The 21204-nt window shown below is 42.9% G+C and overlaps 1 protein-coding gene across 1 annotated transcript; it reads left to right on the top strand.

The window, feature by feature from the left end:
- Positions 1–400: 400 nt before the first annotated feature.
- On the top strand, positions 401–15165 carry LOC141943938 (interleukin-2 receptor subunit alpha-like). The gene is made up of 6 exons (XM_074869695.1): positions 401–622; positions 10542–10727; positions 10941–11063; positions 11358–11585; positions 14020–14067; positions 14977–15165. The coding sequence occupies exons 1-6, from the start codon at positions 562–564 to the stop codon at positions 15018–15020; spliced, it is 690 nt and encodes a 229-aa protein (XP_074725796.1). The 5' UTR covers positions 401–561; the 3' UTR covers positions 15021–15165.
- The last annotated feature ends 6039 nt before the right edge of the window (positions 15166–21204 follow it).

Here is a 21204-nt window from a genome sequence, read left to right as displayed (position 1 = left end):
GGCTTTATTATCATTAGCAGAAGACGTCCAGAAAGCCGAAACGACACCCCATAGGACCTTTTCTTTGTAGGCAGAGCCCACAGATGGTGTCTGAGGTCCACTGTCATACACCAGACAACTATTCTACAGCGATGGTCCCTCTCAAATGCCTGTCCAGCCACAGATTTGGGATTGAGTGGCTGCACAAACATGTTAAAAATCTTGCCCCCTTCTACTGACCTCAGCTGTAGTGGAACAGCTCTGGAGTCAGTAGCTCTGATGTGTCAAACCACTTCCTACACACGATGGCATGCTCCGCCACACTGAGCATTAAGTTTGATTTCCTGGATAACAGCTACTAATACCTGAACAGAGAGCAGCCTTTATTCTCTCTGCGGCATCAGCCAGCGAAACAACGATTTGCTGACCAAAGAGCAAAGTCCTTGCCACACGGGCAGGGTGACACTCCTCATTGGCTTAACCAGGCAGTAGACGGCCCCTTGGCTTGGTCGGCACCAACCCATCGCTTCTGAGAAACTTCATCATCCTCAGTGTTGTGGAGAAAAGATGTGAACAAGTCCCATGGAGCTCAAGTGCCTTTTGATGTGGCTCTTGTTTGGATCGATCAAGGGGAGCAAGCCAGGTAAAAGACTATTTCTGCCTTTTGGGGAGGGAAAATACAATTTGCTTTTTTGTGGTGGCTGCTGGAGGATGTTCACAACATCCTGACTCCTTTCACGTAAGGAAAGATGTTAAGAGCTTAAGGAATTTGTGATTCTAAGGAAATGAGAGAAATGGGTTTTGTGCCCACAAACCATCAACTGCAGACAATCCAGAGTACTACAGGATATTTTTTGTCTGAGTAATGTATGTATCCTCCAACCCCTCATTGGAAAAGTGGGCAGATCAAAGCAGCCTGAGGCACCTTAGGTAGTTCTTTGAATTTGTTTTTTCCATTTTGCATTTAACTTTAGGAAATATAAAAATAGACTCTGAAATGTCAGTACCTCTGTAGATAAAATTGATGTCAATGCTATTAGTCAAAAGGTGCCATCCAAGTCTGCTATGGGTACTATAGATACCAAGTATTCTTTCAGCCATGCCTCCAAACCAGTAGTGCCTATAAACTGTGAACGGAGGCAGCTAATTCATTCAGCATAATTTTACACATTTATAAATTGTGATACTGCTTATATTTGGCTTATTTATGCCGACAAGTGTGTGCATTGAAAAATGGTCTGGTGATATATTAGCGTATTTGAATTTAAACTGCTTTGTTCAGAGGGAAAAAAAAAAATATCTTACATTCTCAGTGCTCCATAAATGTGATATTTCCTTCTGTGGCTGCTGCTGATGTCCAGGTTGAGAGGTATGAACAGATACAGCCTAAGGCAAGTTCTCAGATATGCTGGTACTGTAAGTGCTGATGGATCACCTCTAGCAGGGCTGCGAATTTTACTAGGGGCAGGGCATCTCAAGGGAAGACCATGTTACTTATACCCAAACTCATTAATGCAGGAAGTACCTTCACAAATATTTAACCTCCAGGTGATTTTACTCTCGTTAAAGTATTTTGCCAGTAAAAACTGTACCTTTTTCCTTCACGGGGCATTTTCATTGCCAAATGAATTGCCAGTGCCCACGGCAAGCGTTTAAGTGCTGCGTGCAAGAGCATCACTGCAAGGCGTTCAGCCAGAGATATGTAAATAGGATCAGTTCTGGGATGAGTCAGGTCCCTATATCACGTTTTCTGTATTACTGTGCCTGGGACACATTGTAAGATTTCTTGCTAGCAAGACTCGTTTATCAGAAATCTTTCTGTTTTTTGGAAAAAATTGAGGGGTGTTAGAGCAGTTGCATTTTATGCTATTTGATGTGATTTAATTCTCTGATGAATGAATAAATGCATAGCATTGCATTCTTCACTGTATCACTAAGCTCTTCTTTTCTCAGCTTCTTTTATTTATTTTCAATGTCTCTCCCAATGTTTAAGCATAATATTTATATATATCTTTTTAATTTCTCCTTGCAAATAACATGCTAAAGGTAGAAACACCCCCTTTTACCAATTTAGAGGTTTTTATTGTAGAGATGCCTGAAGTATTGTGTTAGTAAAACCTATTGTTTTTAACTCTTTAGTGGGATCAACAAGGAGACCTGGGAGCAGACATAAGTAAAGAAAAGGGAAAGAGGCTAGGTCAAAAATCAGCTATGTCTCAGTACATACAGCGCTATTCATATTATTTTGCCTTAGTCTTTTCAGCTCATCCCAGCCCTGTAAGTTCAGTTCTGTAAATAGATCCTGCTGTATATGTTGTTTGCAAGAGGGTCTCTGGCAAAATGCACTCTTAGGGATAAATCTAGTTAGGGAAAAAAGAAAACAAAAAGCCTTTGTTTCACAGAACAGTTTCATGGATAGATCTCAAAGTACTTTGAGAGGGCAAAGTCCTCTGATATATATTTGGGGAAACTAAGGCATGGGATAATCATTCATTTACAAAAAATTAAACCACACCTTAGTGCTAAAGAAGATAAGAGAAATGCTGTTTTTCTCGTGAAGAGCATCACATTTATCTCATTTACTCTGAACAGCAGCAGTGCCTGGAAGCTGCAGGCATGGATGAGGCTTGAAGTACGCTAGGCAAGGGTCAACTACAAGATAAAAGCTGGTCTGTGCTCCTATGACCTTTCCATCTTGCTATTCAGCTTACAGGAATACACTGAATAGATTTGCAAGTTAAACCTGGAAAGGATTAAATCTCACAAAAGAAAGAATTTCATTCAACTGAATTTCATTCACACAAGATGGGTACCAGATCTCAGTCATTTAAATGAGAGGAATTTCTTTGCCATTATACTTGCATATTAGTGCTCGCTCCCATGGATTTGAAATGCAATGCAGAATAAATTAAAGTTGTCAAACACGTACAAGTGTTTCTTGTAAGGTCAACCAGAGAGCAAATACCTTTATAAACCTTCCAGCTACAGTGGTCCTCAGCAGCAAAGTGCCCAATATACAGCTACCAAAAAAAAAAAAAAAGTTAAAAACAATTGTTAAAAAATTGTGATCCTGCAATATCTGCTTCTACCTTCAGATGGAGAAATATTCTCTCCACCTCATCAGAGATGAGATGTTATGTCCTTCCCTTTTATCACAGCAAAAAATCCACTCTTTAGCTACTGCTAGAAAGCCACTACCTTCGACTTGGATCATTATTGCCTCCAAAGTGTTGCAGTTTTGGTGTCCTTCTTTCGTCCTCGATGTTCAGCTTTGTGTCTCCTGTTTTCCCCATTGCATTAATTGTATCTTCAAAGCCCAGCTTTTGGATGTTTTCTACCTATGGTTTCCATCTCCTGTCCCTGGTCCTGAATCTTGGAACAACCTGGCTTACCGAGTCTTTGCTCCATCTCCTCTAATGCTTCTCTGAAACTCACATTTCCAAAGTCCTTCCATCACTTTCTTCACTTGACTCCCTGGTCCTCAGCCCTACCAGGGTAGCAGCACTCTGTCACCTGCTGCTTTTTCTTTATGTTCTCCATTTGTAAATTGTGAGCCCCCTGATAAAGAATATACAGCCCTCTTTATTTGGAAAAATATTTCATGCATTACAAGGTCAGAAAAATCATCAACACTAACAAGAAATTTCCATCCCACTCTTGAGAACTCCAGCGAAAAACTCAATGACCATGCTAAGGCCACAAGTCAAACAAGATGAGTCCGAAAACCACATTTGAAATCAGAAGACTCCCATGAGACCTTTTTTCACTGTTATCCAAGACTGGGACACATGTTTGTCAGCCAGTTCAATTATTTGCAGAGAGGATATTCTCTACTGCCCTTCCAACCCAACAAAAGGCAAGGCTCAGAAAGTTACAGCCAAAGAAAAGGATCTGAATTTCCAATGCTGTTTAAAAGCCAATTTTCTTTCTCAGTAATGTGTTTTTCCCTTTAGATGAAAATACCGAAGAGGCGGGTGTTACTGAAGTCACAGATTTAAGCAAAAATGTAGCCAAACCTATTCAAAACCCAAATGTCACACACCAAAACAAAGCTTTCACATATGATATTCTCAAAACCAGACTCTGTGTTCTGCTACCATACCATATGCAGTGGTTGCCTTTAAAGAGTTTGAGCTCTGTGGCTTTACCACAGAACCAAGAAGGTTATAAACACCCAGAAACAAAAGAATAAGAAAAACAAATGTTCCCCATTCTTCACTTCGCACATTTTCTATGCAGTGCGCTGTGCTTGGGCTAGTTTTCCTCCCTCTCCCTGCCTTAGGAAACATTCTCCCTCTTTCCTAATGCTCCCTCTTCCAATTCCACATTTGCGGTCCCCAGCCCGGCCTCCCTGCCAGGGCAGGCATGAGATTCATCTTCAGCCATCTGCACCATCTTCTCCATCGAGCTGGACATGTGGACCCCCTTCATAGCCAGGGGAGAGAAAGTAGCTCTTTCAGAGCACCATTCATCTACCAGATTGCAGATAAGGGTGCAATGAGTCATGTCCTGTAAGTGTATTTCTAGTGACTACGCAGGGAATTGAAATGTCTGCTTTTTGTCAGCTGGGTGGCACTTAGTCTATGCCTTAAAACAGGAGTGAGTTGGTGGTGAAGGGGGATAATTGTGTTTAGGAAGAGGGGAGACGGATATTCAGTCAAGAAACATCTGGGTCAGCAGAAGACACAACAGCATCTGCAGGCTGCTTTGCTGGGAACTCACAGCAAAGTGACATTTAAAATTATATTAACGCATTAGCTAAACCACACCAATTATTGATGTGAACATGTAAGAGCATTCATCCACCACTGTAGCCGATAAAAAGAGAGAAACACCTTTAAGCACACTGGAGAACTTAAGTCAGGTGTCTGCTGTTGTCTGGAGAGGTCTGCCCAGCTGCAATTCTTACAGAAGGAGCTAAGAACACAGGTTCCTGAGGCTAAATTATGCTTAGCATGAGAAAGCTTAGCCTGCTGTCAAACCAACTCTAACCTTGCTGTATATGGAAATTTTTTTGCATTAGAATCCACTGCCTAGGTCAATGTCAAAAAGCTAGTTAGCATGATTAAGCCAAGAGATAAAAGAAGTGCATCTCTCCCAAACCTAATTTTCTATGGTTCTACAAAGAGTTAACGGACAGCTCCTGCTGGTTCATATTTCAGTTTGTTTTACACTGTCTTTCCAACAGAGACATCTTCTAGTACAGCAAACTCAGCAGGCATTGAACTGCCTAGTCCTTAGAGTAGGACATCCCTCTTCACTGCTAGTAATATTAAAACCCATTTCCTGCCCCATAAGGCTGATCTCTCCTCCACCGCTGTTTGCATTAAATCTTGCGCCCGGTGATTTCATCTGCGTTGTATTCTGTCACTTACATTGCAGACTTCTTACTACTCAGATGACTTTGTAAGATAATGTCTGTGTAATTTACAGAATAGCTAGTCAAAATCTCACAGGCAGATTACCATAAACTTCAGGTCTGCGCCCAAGCCCCACAGCTGGGATCTATTGCCAACTTACAAATGCACATAGACAATAAATGACATTTATCAGAGGGGAAAGAAGCAGGCAGAGCTGTAGCTAGCTTGTTAATGGACCCTTGGGAATAAGTTTTGAAGTTAGAAAAAGTTCATTACCATTTCAGTCCGCTGGCCAGTATCAATTCCTTCTATTCACCCGTATCAGTTTCATCTTCAAGAGACGTGCTCTATTTAGAGAGCACATAGTTTCAGACAGCATATGAACGCCCAGGGCTGAATTAGCTTTTCAGGCACATCTGGGGAAATGTCTTCATTCTGGCACGGTTTGATTTCTCAGTATCTCTGGGGAGAGGCTCTCTTCCTCTCTGAACTGGGCAGGTGTGTGAAGTGCCTGGTTTCTTCCACCGCTTCTACCCAGCTCTTCAGAACACTCGGCTTCCTACTGATTCCATCTTACTGCCTTTGTATTTAGGGGAAAAATGTCCTATTTTTGCACCTTGCCTTTTTAACTTGACATCAGACTAATGTCAGCGCTGGTGACACACAGCCACATGACAGAGGAAATTCTGAGTTCAGGTTATCAAGACATGACTCACTGTCTGTGTTTACCTAATACTAAAAATACCTGTTAGAAATTTCCTCCATTCACTTCTGGACAAAAGGTGTTGTTCTGATGCCTTGCCTAACACTGCTCTGCCAAATCAGACATGGAAGAGAAACAGGCAGGGGAGCTTCATAAATCCTAATACTGCCAGCACATCTACTATGAGCAGTTTTGTGTTGCATCAGTAACATATTTGAACAGGAAACCTCAGGGAAGAAACCCAGGCACTGAAAGAACTGATAGTGATTTAGCTAGTGGGTTTCTTTCCCCTGAGCCTATATAAGGATGCTAGATGCTGAGGGCAGCCAAAGACAGTTAAGCTTTATTTAGCACATGGCAATGAACTCGCAAAAGACAGGGCATGGCAGGGTATTCTGCCTGGCACCAACCTCCGGTAACTCCTATGTGATATCTGACAGCTTATGTGGAGGTCCCAGATGCCCTAAGACACCTCAGATGGCATCAGGCACTGTTGCTTAAGCAGGAATAGCAGTCATCCCACCTATCTTGTGGCTCAGATGACAAGGAGTGGCTTGCAGGTCTCGGAAAACTTATCAAGCTTAATTTTGGGAGCACACCAGAACTACTTTTTAATTTTTATGTTTCACAGATTTCTATCATCTGAATTCACTAGTCGTCTTCTAATCCCAAGGGCATGTCTCCATCCACTATATGATAACATTTGAAACCAGATCCAAAATTTCCAGAAATGCTGTAGGCACCAAAAATGCCTAACTGGCTTAGGAGAGCTATGTATTCTAGCAATTCTGCAACCAATAGCAGCGGTAAATCCTGTGAATGCAATTACACCAACCTCTCTCTTTGGCCCATTTCAATACATCGTGTTAGTACCTCTAAGCACAAAGAAATGGAGTCACAGGGCACTTCTGGTGTGTAGCAGATGAGAGATGGTGTGTAGGTGGGGGCTGATGAAGCTTGTGAATAGAGGAAGGGGAGGACAGAGGACAACAGGATTGAAAGCGAAGGAAATAGGGACACACAGCACCTTGTCATGGGGATGGAGAATTGGAGGATGTGGGGAAGGAAAACGAGGATGCAAACAGAACCTCAAGAGATTTAAAGGTGATGCGAGAGCAGTGTTTTAAACCAATACTAGCAGCAGTGTAGTCCTGGAGCAACTGTGGAGGGATGCAGAATCCAGAGGGAAGCCAGGCTGTGCAAAACTGGGCCACCAGAGGTTATGACGCAAGTTATGCGTAGGTGTGCTGGCCTTTTATAAGTTTTATATTTTCATATCACACCAACTCAAACAAATTTACAGACTAATTCCCAACCAGGTGCAAAACAGAAAAAAAAAAAAAAGCAAATTTAATCTCCCCTAAAAATGTAATAAGTCAGAAATCTAGTTAAGGAGTAAATCTATTTCTCAAACTGCCATTCCCTGGTTTCCTGGCTTCTTCCCATGCCTTGGTTCTTTTATCACCCACACGGCAGAGATGTTGATTTTTTTTTAGGGGCAAACCATGCAGTTTCCTCAGGCACAAAGATGGAATGAAGTTCTAGGGATGATTCACTCCAGAGGTCATTCTGTGTAGACAATATGATCCAAACCTCACCAGGTCTGCTTCCTCTCTGCACACTCTTCCCACACTATCCTGAGAGGTCCAGTGCCACGAAACACCCTCTCACACCTCTGTGCCACTACCTATGGCCTCTGCAGCTTTGGGGGATACTTATTCTTCCCTGATGGGAGTTTGAATACAGCAGTTAGCTTGAAATTGTGATGCTGCTAAATGTCAAAGCACTGGGAGCTCTTCTGGGCCAAACTACAGGTAGACTTTACTGAGTGTGTAGTCATTATCACGAGTTATTATCATATCTAGTGCCACAATGTCTGGAGCCCTGGCTGATAGCTAGGACTCATTTGTATAAGTGTGGCACAAACACAAAACATTTAGGATCTGAATGTCAGGCAAGCAAGTACAGAAGTAATACTGATCAGCATGTTGGGTGCCTTCCTGTTCTTGAAAGGTGGGTAAAAGACTACTTAAAGCAAAGCACACCTGAAGATATATAAGATACTTAAAGACAGTAAAGAGGAATAATGGCAACTTGAAATGTCCATATTCATGCAAGGCTCCTCCCATTGTGAGGACTGGTACAACAATAAACCCCAAACCTGACGACTTTGATATCAAACACGTTGGTGAGGAGACCTAACATGGGAAAAGAAGCCAATGTTTTGAAAGGATCTGATGGTTGATAAGGAGAAAGTTCTTGAAAATAGGAGAAAAATATTTGATGTGACCATGAAGCAGTTAGATGTCAACAGAAGGAAGCAAACAGAAGGTCACAATGAGACCTAGGAAATTCATCCTTCCGAGTGCTTTCTGGATCAGAAACAGGAATGTGGTTGTAAAGGCCAAAGAAGTAGATACTGCAGGGGTTTAGATGTGAGAAGACAAGAATTGGGGTGATGTGGATGAAATTAAAAGGTTGGATCCTAGGAGTGTTGCATGAGATCCAGCTGCAACGTGGAAGTGTTGATCCAAGAGCACCAGCCTCATGGGTATTGCTCCCCGCCACCTGTGTGCAGCATTGCTGCACAATCCTTGTCTGGCGCATGCAAATTCAGAAGAACCTTAACTTCGTTTGATCATCAATTAAAACAACAGTTGCCCTTTATGATGAGTAGGGTAAATGCTGTGGGTTTTCTTAAGAAGAGACTAAAAAATTGTAGGTTCGAGTGCCTCGTGCTGAGATTCAGATCTGCAGTCTGCTTCAAAGAGGCTTTTGAAGTCTTGAGGGAAACATGCTTTTAGCTTTCAGGGAAAGTGAGAGTACATGATCTCAACTTGCTACTAATCTGATAACTCTTTAATTTTAATCACCCTGACAGTCTGTGGTAAACCATGTGGTTAACTATTTCGGGTACAGTGTCTTCTCTCGAAGCCACAGTCTGATGTAGTTTACAGGCAAATCCTTTGATAACACAAAGATACAAGGGGATTAAAATATGCCTTACACTGCTTAGCTGTTAAGCTGCTCACAGTACTTTTCATTGTTGCCTTCCTCAAACTTTGTGACTTTTACTAAGCAGCAAGATAATGAAAAGTAAAAAGGGCAGAAAATATCAAAGCGAGAAAATGATGGGTGGCTCTGAAAGAAAAGGGCTTGGCAGGACTGGGTCTGAGAGTCACTGATTGGGTTGCTGTTGGCAAGGCATGGCTTTGTTTCAAGGAGAAGGCACTTTGGGAGTCAAGGGCAGATGCCAAATGATGAACAACTATCAGGGTTTCAAGGCCCTTTTGCAGTTATTCTTGCTGGTTGCTAAGGCTGCATTAATTATGGCTGCAAAAAAATGTGAAGACATGATGACTAAGAAATTTTACTCCTAATAGCTGTTACTATTATGCATTAGCGTAAAGGGCCACAGATCATGCACCCAAAGATCCCGAATGCCAGCCCTGATGCAACCAGCCTGTTTTATCTTTGAATTTCTCAGCCTTTAGGCCTTAAATAATCATTAAGTAGTCCCTTTATCAACTTCTGGGTCTCCAGCTCAGCTTCAGCGGGCTTTTCAAGTGCACTGAAATGATCTAACTTAATTCATTCCAACTGATTGAGAAGTATATTTAGATGTGATTTGCTGATGACACAGCACTTCACGTCCTTGTTTTGGGACAAGTTATATTTAGGTTTGCAAACTTATTTCACAGTAAGCTGCTCTTTGGCGTGCTCAGACAGAACTGAGAGTCTACGCCCCTTTCCAATGTTTGCTTATAGATGATTGCAACTTCTAACGGCTTAGTTTTGCTTATTATGCCTCACTCCATAGATTCACTCTGGTGCAGGCAGCAACTCTACAGTATGACTGTTTATATCTTCAGTATGAAAATGTTGGTAGGGTTTCATGTTGCTCATCTTCTGGGTGCAGAAAGAAAGGGCTCAACAGCCTGCTTCAGGCAGGAGGGGCAGGAGCAGGCAGATAGGCCTGGTGCCTCCTCCTGCAACCACTCCCAGCTGCTGCAGAACATCCTTGCTCCAGCATCCTTTCTCCTCTAGAAGAAACACAAGAATCAGCCGCTCCTAACTAAAAATGTGTAGACAAATTCAGGCGTCATGTCACCTGGTGGAGATACTCCCAAGGGATTTTTCTGCATCCCGAACAAATCTATCCTTATAAAACCAATGGCAACAAATAACTCCAGTGTGAAGATAGTTTTGGATGGCAGGATTGTTCTAAAATTAAAACAAAAAATGTTTGCTTAAAATAACTAATAGTTTCACCAGACTCTCAGAGACTCTCCTTGGCTTTGCTACCCTCATGTTCCCTTCATGACATCCAGTTTAATCCCTCAGCTGTGATTTTAGCCCTGTGGCAGGGAGTAAAATTAGGCTTACTTCACTGAGCTCTGGGCATGATCTGGTATTGATAAGACAGAAAGATGTGGGAAGTCCTTGGTGAAAAAGGTAGATGCACAGGCTGTCCTGATTCTCAGGCTTTCTGTTTGCAGAAAAATGCCCAACTCTTCCAAGGACCAAATTTGCTGATGTTACTGCTGACATGTATCCACTGTGGACCAGACTCTATTATGAATGTGACAGTGGCTACAAGAGAAGAAGTGGTCAGTACTTGGGAATTCAGTGTCAGAGTGAAAAGGAGGGTGCTTCTTGGGTCTACAAGAAATTTGAATGCATTGGTAAGTGATTATTGTCCTTTTTCTACATTTGAGGTGTTTTCCAATGAGTTAGTCAGTATAAGACACATTTGGGAGTTGCTCTAACAAATGATCTTTTGCACTTTGCAATTTAGAACTTGCAACAATTCTATCCTGCCTCTAAAAGTTTGGGTGCTCTGGCTTTGCTCTGCTATTCATCCTGCTGTAATTCAGTGCATATAACTTCTCCCATAGATGAGAAAATTTTGTTGTCAACGGCTCCCATGACGGAGTTAGATTTTACACGGAAGCCAGAAACAAAAACACAGAGCCCTGCACCTCAGAAAAGAGAAAACTTTTCAGAATTTCACCAGAAAGGTAAGTAAGAGCCCATTCATTACTGTAACGCTTCTCCCACTGATTTCCATGGAAGCAGTGTAAGAATAATGAGTAATTTTTAATTGTTTTGACAGTCAGGGAGAAAGAAACAATTGCTCTCATATCTTGGCTGAACAAGTGAGTTAGTGTTTTATATCCTGACAAAGAATTAGAAAGGCTTGGTATATCCTGCTTGTCTATATTTTGTAAGAATAAAAATCATGTTGTTTCAAGAACAAAAGTAGTAGGTAAAATCTATCTGCTTTAACCATGTGCTGCCTTGTGATCCCACAGATTTTTGTGGTCCACCCAAGACAATTCCACATGCCTCTTTAAGTCTGAACAGACAGTATTACGTGGGACAAGTATTACATTTCAAATGTCAAAGTGGTTACAATAAGCGACCCCCCACCTCTGGCACCCGCACGTGCAAGAACGAGGATGGCAAAATCATCTGGACGCCCCTTGACATGCGATGCACCAATGACAGTGACAAGTGGCCACCACAGACTATTGAGCCAGGTAAGATGGTTGCTTTGGCACGTTCATGCGGGGTCCAGACCCCCCAGCTCAGCACATCAATCCTAGGGAACAACCTGCTTGGGGTTTGAGATGGAGAGATCAGGGACCTCAGGGCTCCGACACTGATAAAGATGTTATCTCTGGCTGATGGAGATGACATCTCAGGAGGTGACTTTGTCTTGGGTGTCCTTTCATACTAATTGCAAATTGTAGGAATCTGTGAGCAGAGAGAGCCACTCTGTCATATACTGGGAAGAAAATAGTAGAATAAGGCTTTCTCTTTTTCCTTCCTCCTGGCAGCTATAGGTCACCTACTGCCACTTCACAGTAAGGTACTCCAGAAGGTATATCTAAGCATCCCTCATGATTGTTTAGGGTTTTAGGATCCAGAGTTAAGCTGGTCCATAGCTAAACCTGAGTGACGTGGCTCAGTTCTTAATTTAACACCCAGTATGCTGTTTTGAACACAGAGACAGCAAAAAGCCCACCAATATGGCACTGCAGCCCTTATGGACCCAGATTCAGAAGCACATGCACCACTGCTCAGGGGACCAACAGGGCTCTCAAGTGAGGCTACAGAACCTCTGCCTCCTGCTTTCATGCCCTTAGGTGGGTTAATGCCAAAAAAAAAAGACCTTCATGGTCTCTACTCCATGAAAATTACTTGCCTTTTCTGATGGCATCTCTCCTAACTCTACAACGCATGAGTTCAATATGCAGAGAGAAAACAAAGCCCCTTTCCCAAGTATCTGTGATATCATTGAGGGTCTTGTGCCCTCTGTGGGTGGCAGGCAGAGCTAGTGGTGGAAGGACCCGGATGTCCACCATCTCTACAGTCCTCAGGCTTTCATTATCTTCCCAACCTCCCCTGAGGTAGAGCTGAATGTTAGAGGTGGGAGCCAATGCGAGGTTAACATGAGAGGACCTTTCCTACCAACAGAGAGTGGAAAAATCTGGTTTTCACCAGTACTTGGGCCTTTAAGGGAAAATTAATCTTGCAGAACTGTACACATCTACTGCATAGATACTCACATCTGAGCTGGACTGCCTTTACAACCAGTAGAGGGAAATAGGTGTTGATGCTGCTGTGTTAGGTGCCCTATTTCACATCTATTATAGCATGGATGAACTGCACCCTATAAAGGCTTGTTTCTCTCCAGTGACTAGAGCAGAGCCCAGATGACAATCTCAGAGGTCACATCTACGTAACAGTAGGTGAGATGAATGCCAGCCCTTGTGACCTATACCAGGCCGTGTGTGGAGCAGGATGGTTTGGGCAGGCCCTTTTGCCTCCAGAGCAATCTTCCAGGTGACACTTGGCCATTGTTGCCTCTCGTTGCTGCTCTGAGTGTAAGAATGAATCACCTTACTCACTGGACACACTATTTCAGCATTAACCCAGGACTTTCTCTCCTTCTTCATAGATCTGTCTGCTTCCCTGTGGTGCCCGGTTCAGAGTGCTCCAGTTACAGCAGCCACAATTTACTGTTTTGTCTTTCCTCCTCCTTCACGACAGCCATTTTTTTTCCATTGATAATTTCACTTGGTACTATCAGGATGAAAGAACTTCTTGCTATGATGGAAATAACCCATCAACATACCAGTCCTAGAAAATGATATAACCTATTGAATAATCATAAATCACAAATATTTGAAATTTTAAGATTAGGATTATGAAAAACATGAGACTGGATGATGAAAGAGGCCATCTTGACCTTTAATTCCACAGAACAATTCCAGTTTCCTGCAAAAGTACACTCAGACCTGAGCAAAGTCAGGTTTTTGTAATTAGTACACCAAATATTTATTCCCTCAAAGTGTTGCATTCCTCTTTGTTATGATGTGATGTCTTTAATGGGGCTAGATAAGGAATATGCTCCCCTTTCTCAGTTCTTTCCCCAGCATTCAGATTTATCAGGAGATCACTGCTACAGGGCTTCTTGTTAAAAACCTGCCCATCTCTCAGATTGGCTCAAGTTCAGAACTTCCTCTTCAGGATAAGGGAGAAATTAGATTAATTTCTAGCACTGGGTGAGTTTTGGGCTACATTTCCAGGGAAAAAAGAGGTCCTGTTTAAAGCCATGTTTCCAGATCCTAGCTTGGCACCTTGAAAGTCATCCTTCCCAGTCTCATAGGAAATAAAGATCTCAGCTGGATCCCATTCCCTGGAAGATGCAGTTCACTTCATTAACAGATATCAGATCAGCAAATATGTTGATAGCCAGGCTGGAAACATCTATTGATGGCCAAGAAACAAACATGGCAATTATTAAGTCTTTTGTGCAGAGGGAGAGCTGTCAGACTCTACCCTTGTCACTGCTTCGATGCTGGAATGGGCTGGCTCTTCTCCTGACTCTATCCTCATCACTGCTTTGATGCTCTTTGCCAGAAGAGCAAATAGATACAAAACTCAAGAATTCCTCTCTCTTCATAGATACGACTCATCCAACCTCTTCCTCATCTGTGATACTGCCAGTGACAGGTATGCCATTTTGTTAATTGGACTCAGACTTCACTCCATCCCCCAGAGCAGTTATTTTGCCTTTCAATTTGCTGTTCTACAGAAGAGATCCATCTCTGTTATAAGAGCTAATAAATACACTGCAAGACACATCTCTGTCCATATATTGGGTGAGAAGTCAGTAAAGAAAGTGTAGAGACTGTTTAAGCACTTAAGCTTTTTATAAAGAAGGTTTTAAGAACTCATAAGGGATGTAAAAAAAAATAAATCAACCAAAAGTCTAGTTTTTAAATTAAGCAATTTTTAGTTTTTTTTTCTCTAAGACTCTCTGGGAATTTAGTGAATAACTTCAATTGGAAAAAAAAATGTAAATATTTAAATGATGTGTTTCTGTCACATTTTCAAAGGAGTAAAAAAAGATGGGGAAATAAAATACTTTCTCACAACTAAACTGATACATTTAGATCAGTCTGAAGATATTTTTTTCTCCCCCTTCCCCATCATCCATTCAGCCATTAGCTGCTAAAATAGAAATTGTCTCTTACTGTGCATATGCTCGAGACTTTGTACAAGGGCTTTTGATTCCAGCTGGAGTCTGCTGACAACTGTAGTGCACGTTATAATAAAGAGGAATAATGGAGTGAGATAAAGAAAGGGAAAAAGGAGTACTGCAAATTATGACAGAGACCGCAGCATCAGCAGTCCCTGGTTATTTTGCTGTGGTCAGTCTCTAGTTGCCCAGGTACCCTCTGGCTGGTTCCTGTTTGCCCCAGGGAGCAAAACAATAGGCAACATGGAAGAACTCTTGCCTTTGGGCATGGGGGCAAGATGAGACCCCATCCCAGATCTGGCCTGTTTCTCCCAGTTGGAGTAACTGCAATAATTAAGATAACACCAGGTGCTAACCATGTTGATTTTCTGTTTTAACAGCTATCTTTTTTGTTCTGCCTATCATTCCTGCTGTCTTTGTGTGACTCACCAAACAGAGAATACGATAAGTGGGACGGAACCAGGAAAATGTGAAATCTAAAAAAAAAATCCCTCGCACTGGAAGAGCTATCAACCAGATCAGCCATCTCACTGTTGCACTGCTTAGATTTCTGAATCCCTTCTCTGGTATTAAATAAGTGACCCTGGATTTTGGGTTGTCTTATTCAGCTATTAAATGCTGGCACAAGAAAAAGAGGAGTCAGAGCTTTTGAAATCAAAAAGCATGCTTCGTCCGAGCCATTGTGGAACTGAGAATGGCAGTTCAAATGACGTGTGGAAAATGAATCCTGTGGGGAAATTAAGGTTAATTATGCAAATATGTTGGTGTCAGATAGATTACGCAATCAGTCTTTTTCTCTCTGGCTAACCTGTGGGAAGTCTGGTGGAGCATCTGCCACCACGACCACGTAATTCTTCTTCCTTCATCCCCCTGATTTCTCAGTCGTGTCATGACAACTTTGTACTTCAGACTTATTTTAGTCTGGCTTCCTCGCTGTTTCTATTACTACACTGAAATGCACCAAGGCTGTTCCTGTTCACAGGCTTCCCAGCTTGGTTAATCCAAGATGTCCCTATTTGACACTTGGGAGTTCTCCTTTTCTCCTCTCCCTTTGCTAATCCTCATCCCCATTTCTCTTCATGTTACTTACTAATTACTGATGGGCTCTGCCTCTCAGCTGAATGGGGATTTTTCTCAAAAAGGTGGAGAGGAGGACCTTGTGAAATCACATCAGCAGCATTTTTTTTTCCACTTCAATATAGGATAAAGCCATAGAAAGTGTCGATAACGCTTTGAAACATGTTTTAGTGAAGATGGTCAATCATGGTGCAGATTGCCTGGGCCACTGTAGGATTTCTGAGAATATGAGAGGTGGAAAATTATCAAGAATGATCTACATTTCACTGACCCTGTGGTGGAACAAGTGATGAAATAGCCAATATCAGATGAAATAGTAACTGAAATACTAAGTGGTGTCTTCTGCAAAAAGTACTGTGTGGGTTCTCATAGTAAATATAAATGAAGCCATAGAAAACCTGCCTCTTCCCAGCTGTAGTAAAGTATTTTTCCTGCTGTAGAGAAGACTTCTCTGGGAACTGTGGCATTCAGATCCAAACTCATGAAATCGATGACTTGCCAAAGAAGAAGCCAGACTGTACCAGCCACTCCAAGACCAGCAGTGGCAAACGAGGAGGAAGCCTGGACACTCAAATCCAGTGTGTGAAGGAGGCAGAAAATATTGTGACTTAATTCTTACAGGGACAGAGTGACTTTCTACCTACAGAGTACAGGTGGAGGGAGTGCACGCCATCACTGACAGATGGGGAAAGAGCCCTGCCTGAAACGGCTTCCCAGAAACACTTCTCCTCCTCCTACCATATAGCAGATGTATTGCTAATATAACTGCAGCCTCTTCCGAGCGACAAGGCGTGCATAGGGACCAAGCACGTTAGATGATGGCACCATCATTACAGCCCACACACCACCTTCCCCACAAAGAGAGATACTGCACACCTGACGTCCCCCATCCCTTCCCTACCCAGACAGGTCAAACACAGTCATGCTTTCTCTTCCTCACACTGCTCGTCTTCCAAAAGAAAATTAAAACCATTTACCCTCTGCACATAAGCTGAATATCTTACTGGACTCCCTCATGATTCAGTATACACGTGTATTCATGTCACCCGCCTCTTCCCAATTATTTTGGACTAGCCCCTTCCACAACAGTTACTACATTATTCCTCCAGCTCAGAAAAGGATGCTGCAGATTGTGGCAGTTCATTAATTTGACAGCTCCTTTCGTAGCAGCAGAGCACCAAAGAACCCAGTGCAAAGGCATTTGAGGACAGACTCAAGCATACAGGATACTTGACATGTACTTAGATTACTGGGAATTTGTGAAGTTTGAGTAGTTTTCTGCCTCTCTTTAGCCACATTCAGCCTAGTAGGATGGGGTTCATCTACAAAATGCAAACTCTATGTCTGAGGCAGATGATGGGAAGGAACAAGTCCCTTTAGAAAGCAGTTCATCTCACCATATTGCCTACATATATATATATGTGCATGTGTGTATTTATTTATGCCACATATATATGCACATATATATGTACATATATATATACAGACCAAATGACTCATGGTCTAAAGGCACCTGTTCCTCTGCATTGACTGTAAACAATGCCCAGATTGACTAGATTAGCTGTAGATGCTTACATGGTGTATGTCAAAAGCAAAATGGGATGAATCCTTTCATTGTAATTCAGGAGAATTTAGAGAATTAGAACATGAGATCTTAGTGTAGTTTTTTTATTTAGTGATAAAAGTGTATGTGTCATTGGTTTGTATTCCTGTTGAGTTATTCTCACTCCATAGCCTTGATATTTATACTTCCCATGGCTTTTTTTATTCCTGTTGGAATAGGACTTATTTGTACTATGTATCTTTATAAAGATGGATATGTAACGGTCTATTACATGCTGTTATTTTGTATGGGAGCAAACAACAATCTGTATTTATGCAACAGATGACAGGTTTTCACACCTGTCAGCTGCTCGGAAGGCTGAAAGCAGTGGTACTAAGCTCTTCTGCTTCATTTGTTTGATGCATGTTACTTATTGTTAACATACCTCCGTTAAGCACTGCAGTTAGGCTGGCATGGCTTGTCCTGCTCAGGGCATTTCACTGGAGAAGGTTAATAATTCATCTACTCCTAGTATGCACATTTTAATGCAGATAACAAGAGCAGAGTCATATGTTTCCTACTGCTCCAGTGGTTTTTCCTCCTTTCCCTAGCCAGCTTGGCTCAGGGGCTCTCTCTCCATATTTTGTCTTTGTTTCTTGGAAATTAAGGGAGACGCACTGCTGGTGAGGGACCTGTAAGCAATAGTGGACAACTACTATGGGGTTTAATTTTCCTAGCTCTTAATGTCTACATAGAGAGTCTGAACCGAGGTCACATCCAACACAGGAGCTGTATATATACTTTATCAGGACCTATAACTCTCAGTTGAGCTGTACTTTACCTCTCAGTAGGGCTTGTTGGGCCTCAGGGGACATGTTTGTGTCTGAGGCTTGAGTCCTCAATACAACAAGCAGACAGAAGTAGAAATCAGTAGGACCCAGCCTGGGAGCAAAACGCCACCACTGGAAGAGGCTGTGGCCAACGAGACACTGTCACTGTTGTGCTTTCTCCGTGGCCACTCTCCCTTGTTTTAACATGAGATGTGGTGGTTGATATTTTATTAGGTAGACTTTGATTTTCTCAGCATGGAACAACTAATAAACTATAATAATAAATTGTTTTGGATGTTTGAAAAGCAGCTTGTTCTTCTTGATATCGATCTAAACTTTGAAAAATACATGATTTATTTTCTGTTACCCTCTCATTTTAACAAAAAGTATCACAAACTCAGGAACGTGTCGCAGGAAGGTACATTCTAAAGACCTGTGCTAAAGCTCACATCACATGTGTACTATTACAGCTAACCTTTAATATGCAGGAAGAAACTAAAAATATTTGAGCAAAAGAATCTCTGGCAATGATGTTTCCAAAACATGGAAGCAATTAATAATTTTTACAATCTAGGGGAAATGGAGCTCCTTTAGCCCTAACCCTCCCAGGAGGTGGAAACACACCTATTCCTATACCATGGCCCGGAACCCAAGTGTGAGAAAATGTGTTTTTCTAGAAGTCTGCAGTGTAAGAATCAGCTTGCATATTGCAATGCGTCATCATGTGGATGGTCACACTCAAAGAGTTGCGGTCAGTGGCTCAATGTCCAAGTGGAGAGCAGTGACGAGTGGCGTTCCTCAGGGGTTGGTGTTGGGACTGGCACTGTTTAACATCTTTGTTAGTGACATGGACAGTGGGATTGAGGCACCCTTAGCAATTTTGCCAATGACACCCAGCTGTGTGGTACAGTCGATACGCTGCAGGGAAGGAAAGTGCCATCCAGAGGGACCTGGACAGGCTGGAGAGGTGGGCCTGTGCAAACCTCATGGAGTTCAACAAGGCCAAGGGTAAGGTCCTGCACAGGGGTCAGGGCAATCCCAAACAAAATATAGGCTGGGTGATGAGTGGATTGAGAGCAGTGTTGCTGAGAAGGACTTGGAGATATTGGTGGATGACTAACTGACCATGAGCCAGAAATGGGTGCTTGCAGCCCAGAAAGCCAATTGTACCCTGGGCTGCACCAAGAGAAGTGTGACCAGCAGGTCGAGGGAGGAGTTTCTTCCCGTCTACTCCACTCTCGTGACAACCTACCTGCAGTGCTGTGTCCAGCTCTGGGGGCACCAATGTTAAAAGGACATGGACCTGCTTGAGTGGGTCCAGAGGAGGCCACGAAGATGATTGGGGGACTGGAGCACCTCCCCTGTGAGGACAGGCTGAGAGAGTTGGGGGTGTTCAGCTGGAGAAGAGAAGGCTCCAGGGAGACCTTAGAGCGGCCTCCCAGGACTTAAAGGGGCTACAGGAAAGGGGGGAGGGACTCTTGATCAGGGGGGTAGGGAATAGGACAAGGAGCAATGGAATGGCTTTAAACTGAAAGAGGGTAGATTTAGACTAGTTATAAGGAAGAAATTCTTCACTGTGAGGGTGGTGAGACACTGGCACAAGTTGCCCAGAGAAGCTGTGGCTGCCCCCTCCCTGGAAGGGTTCAAGGCCAGGTTGGATGGGGCTTTGAGTAACCTGGTCTAGTGGAAGGTGTCCCTACCCGTGGCAGGGGAGTTGGAACTAGATGACCTTTAAGGTCACTTCCAACCCAAACCATTCTGTGATTCTATAATTCATTCTATGATATGTTCCTTCATATAGGTGTTTCCATGTGAGCTGGTCCCATCACAGTAGAGATAAGAGGAGTCTAGAGACACTCAGCTATCAAATGCAGGTGTCCACCCAGGTTGAATAGTTTTACAGACCCCATGGACTGTATCAGCCATTGATTCCATTGATTCTACTGGGAGCTCAGACAGCAGGTTGCATGGTAACACCTACAGATTGATCCAGTTGCCTAAAGATAGGTGTCTGCCATTATCTGAGACACCCAGGGGTGTCAGAGACATCTACGCAGGGCTGGAAGCTACAACACGGCACCTATGAGAGGCCTGTCCTCCTCTGCCCTGATAGCCAGAAGCCAAGCAGCATGACTTGTTTGTGCCCAGCCTGCAGAATTACCCCTACGTGTAAACACCTACTATAAGATGCCCCAATAAGTGAGCCAGATCCCAGCCCTACAAATCATGAAGACTTGCAGAATCTTTCACTCAGCCCTTTAAATGCATTGCTGCAGAAACCTGATTAAAACATTTCCTGCCACCCTAAGACAAAATAATTTCTTAAGTTTGAATTTAAATAGGTTTTTCGGTTGCAATGACAAATAAAGAACAGTAATAGGTGGGGATCTTATGCACAAGTAAGTGGCCAAAAATGGCCCGTGTCTTAGACAATTTAGACAGTAGATATAAGACGAGGTTGAGGAGTGCAAGGAGGCAGTGAAAGAGTACAGATTTGCCTCTCAGTCACAACCTTAATGTGCAGCTACCTACACAATTTCTAGATTTGTTTTTACTTTTTCTATAGGAATAACAGCATGGCAGGGCAAATATGTGCCCATTTGGGGAGTATAAAGGCATGTGAGCAAAGACTTCAGGACTTCACCAAGCAATAGCTCCTCCAGTCATTTCCAGGTCTCTAACTCTCTAATTATTTTCTCCTCCAGTCTTGCTGCAGAAGAAATTCAGGGAAGATATTCCCTAAATAGATTTCATTTTTAGAGCTGTGTCATTCATAACTATACTAAGTACGACCCTTTCTGTCAAGAGACTCCAGAGGTGTCATCCCAACCCTGGGGAGGTCTGTGTGGGAGGAGGGTGCAGTCCATGGTTTCAGGGCAAAGTTCTACCTTTTGCAAGAAATGAAACTTGTTCTTCTACCTTGCCAACAGCCTCCACCTTCCCCCGTCTTCCTGACACAGCCCTTTCAACCATCTGATATACTGCCAGGACCCAGCTGTGCAATGCCCAAGAAGTCCAGCAGTGATGAGGGCTCCCAGATCAATGCTCAGACCCCAGCGATCCTCAGAGAAGCTCCCGGGGAGATGTCACCACAGGTGTCCCCAGAAAACCTCCCACCTCCTCAGGGAAGATGGTGGCAGCACCGTTGCAAGCTGACA

Source organism: Strix uralensis, chromosome 5 (assembly GCF_047716275.1).
Source record: "Strix uralensis isolate ZFMK-TIS-50842 chromosome 5, bStrUra1, whole genome shotgun sequence".
Lineage (NCBI taxonomy): Eukaryota > Metazoa > Chordata > Aves > Strigiformes > Strigidae > Strix > Strix uralensis.
Note: the sequence above shows the minus strand (reverse complement) of the source record. Positions and strands in the feature narration are given on the sequence as shown.